The sequence below is a fragment of the Tasmannia lanceolata genome, unplaced genomic scaffold (genome assembly GCF_043159265.1).
Source record: "Tasmannia lanceolata isolate RefF3 unplaced genomic scaffold, GAP_Taslan_0.1 ptg000006l, whole genome shotgun sequence".
In the NCBI taxonomy this organism is placed as follows: Eukaryota; Viridiplantae; Streptophyta; class Magnoliopsida; order Canellales; family Winteraceae; genus Tasmannia; species Tasmannia lanceolata.
In genome coordinates this window covers 12801370-12804381 of record NW_027518683.1, presented here as the reverse complement: position 1 = coordinate 12804381, position 3012 = coordinate 12801370, and the positions used below count along the sequence as shown (strand labels likewise).

Genomic DNA, 3012 nt, shown 5'->3' with positions numbered 1-3012 from the left:
TAATTCTCATTAAATTAGGGTGATGATAAATTCGCACTCCGTGTAGGAAGATTCGCACCCTTTCATGCGAATTGACGTCAAAAAGCGTTAAAGTATGCCTCTTTTTGACGTCAATTGAAAGGGGTGCGAATTTATCATCTCCCCAGATTAGAACATAAAAGGAGGTGATATAGCCGCCCCCTTATCTCCCTCAGGCCACATACTGTCAGTGTATTTATGACTGCTCCTTTTATCCCAAGGGAGTGGCCCAGGGAAGAAAGGGGGGACGAAATTTGGTATTCAAACTTGACCCAGTGGGCCCGCCTGGTTCAGAAGTTACTCGACTCGGTGAGTCGAGCTCCGAGGCGTTAAAATAATGTCAACTGTACATTCATCACACTGATTGACATATAATAATAGTCCAACCAGAAGTCTTGTGTTTACTTAAAGGCTTAAAGCTTGTTGGGAGTAGAATCAGGCGAGGAAGGAGTGTTCAAAATGCATTAAGAGGGGTGTACCTATCAGAAAAAGGGAGTGGGAATGGCAGTTTCTAACTAAGTGAGTTTAGTGACTGAATCGCTGCTGTTTTCGTGCCCACGCAAAAGCTGCTTAAGGAGTCCCGCGTCCCATTATTTGCCCTTGAGGGTAGCATTTCCAAATAAAAGGGAATTTTCGTAATCAAATCAAAATCTATCTCTAAAAAGCACATGAAAATGAGACGCTCCTCCCCTCCGCGTTGTACTCCTCTACGGGTCATCCATCGACAGAAATCAAAAATAGAAAGAAAGCGTGTTGTTATCATTTCTATTTTAATGCCCCAAACTCCCATCCCTTTTTGACAAAATTACATCCGTACCACTCTCTCATATATCACCCAATCCCTAGTAGACCAACGTTGGAGGGTATTCTCGTAGTTCTTACAAAAACAAGGGTGATAAATTAACAATACAATTTCTCTTTGTTTTATACCCACCAGTCCTTTTATGTGAGTCTTTATAATGAGGCACTCTCCCTCCCCTACTCGGAGAGAGGGAGAGAGATCTCATCTGAAAATTTTGCCGGGAATGTATCCGAAAAATCAGAAGTCCGGCATCTCCGGCGAAAAACCTGCCGGAACCCTAACTGAAACAAACAACGACCCCAGCTGGAGAGAGGAAACAATCAACGGTGGATCCTTAAAACACGTGGACCTCCAAACCGGATCTAACGGCTGGGCATCTCCCCCAGGAAATCTCTTCCACCTCCGCAGCAAAAACTTCTTCGCAAAAAAGCAAAAATCCCCCTCCGGCGATTGGCTCCTCAAACCTGCCGGAGTCGACTGGCTCCGGTCAGCAACAAAGCTCGACAACGTCCTCGCCAGATCGGACAATCGGATCTCCGCCGCACTCCGGCGATCTCAATCCGCCGGAAAATCTCTCAAAACCGTAATCTTCGCCGTGAATCTCCAGATCCCAGGCCGGGAACACCACAGCGCGGTATTCTATTTCGCCACGGACGATCCTATCCAACCCGGTTCTCTATTCTACCGATTCCTACACGGAGATGACTCGTTCCGAAACGCCCGATTCAAGATCGTGAATCGGATCGTTAAAGGTCCGTGGATCGTGAAGGCAGCGGTTGGGAATTACGCGGCGTGTTTGTTAGGAAAGGCATTGACTTGTAATTATTACAAAGGGGAAAATTATTTTGAGATCGATGTTGATATTGGTAGTTCCACACTAGCTAATGCGATTTTGCATTTGGCGTTAGGGTATGTAACGGCCGTTACGATTGATATGGGGTTTTTGGTGGAATCTCAAACGGAGGAGGAATTGCCGGAGAAGTTGATCGGAGCGGTGAGGATTGCACATATGGAGATGTCGGCGGCTAGTTTTGTGGAATCTCCGGTGACGGAGACGGTGATGGGGGTTTTGAAAGGGGGAAAAAGTGGGTGTTATCATCGAGGGTTTTCGAAGGTGAAGCATCATGAAGGGCATGTTTCGGATTCGAAATTGGGTGAGAATGGAGGAGAAGAAAAGGAAGGTTAGGGTTTTGTTGTGTTTTTTTCTTTTTTTGCCTTACTGAGTTAATTTTAATCCTTTGGAGAGAGGGGTTTTAATTGTTGTAGATAGCAATAACATTTTAAGGGAGATATTGTTTCGCCCTCTTTTGGAATAGTTTTTCTCTCTCTCTCTCTCTGTAATTTTCGTAGCTTTTGTTTTATTTTTCTCCGCAAAGGAAGGAAAGAGTATTCCTTTTTTCAGACTGTTGCATAATCGAACCCTTCTCTCGTTTTTTATTTTGTTTATAATCTCGAGAAAGTGAAAGAGATGTGGTGGGGTTTATACGGATTTGTGGGAAATGGAGCCTTCTAATTTTTTGGGGATCTTTTGTTTTGTAGCTTCTAGGTATAACATTTTTCAGAGAAAACTTTTTCCAAGTATAACTTTTTGAAGGGCATTAGTTGGAAAAGTTTTTTCTAAATTAGTTTTTACCTAAAGTGGCAACTGGCAAGGGCAACTATAGTGCCGTTTTTAGGTAAAAACTAATTCAGGTAAAACTTTTTCAGCTAATGCCCTTCAAATATTTTAGTTGAAAAAAGTTTTCTCTGAAAAAATGCTTTACCTAGAAAAGAAAATAAAAACCACTAAATTTTCTCGTTAATTTTAACCTGTTTTTATTGGGAGAGAAGTGTTTTGATTGTTGTACAGACAGCAATAATAACATTGGTTTCGCCATCTGTAATTTTCATACCTTCTGTTTCATTTCTCTCCTCTACAAGAGTATTCCTTTTCACACACTGTTGAATAGTCAGACCCCTCTCTCTCCTTTCTAATATTTTTTTTTGTTTATAATCTCGAGAAAGTGAGGTGATGACGGGTGACGGATATGTGGGAAATGGAGTCTTTTGTTTTATAGCAATAGAATAATAAGGGACGGATAGTGGAGAGTGTTTAGATTTTGGTAGAGTGTTTGGTGAGTAGTGGGGTTGGAATAAATCTTTTTGGCGCAAAGAAAAGAGGGGTGGTCCTTATTTTCCTTTCCCCTCTTGTT

At 42.3% G+C, this 3012-nt stretch overlaps 1 protein-coding gene across 1 annotated transcript; it reads left to right on the top strand.

The window, feature by feature from the left end:
- Window positions 1–964: 964 nt before the first annotated feature.
- LOC143879757 (enhanced disease resistance-like protein (DUF1336)) lies at window positions 965–2221 on the top strand. Its single transcript, XM_077382298.1, has one exon. The coding sequence runs from the start codon at window positions 978–980 to the stop codon at window positions 2004–2006; it is 1029 nt and encodes a 342-aa protein (XP_077238413.1). The 5' UTR covers window positions 965–977; the 3' UTR covers window positions 2007–2221.
- Window positions 2222–3012: the final 791 nt, after the last annotated feature.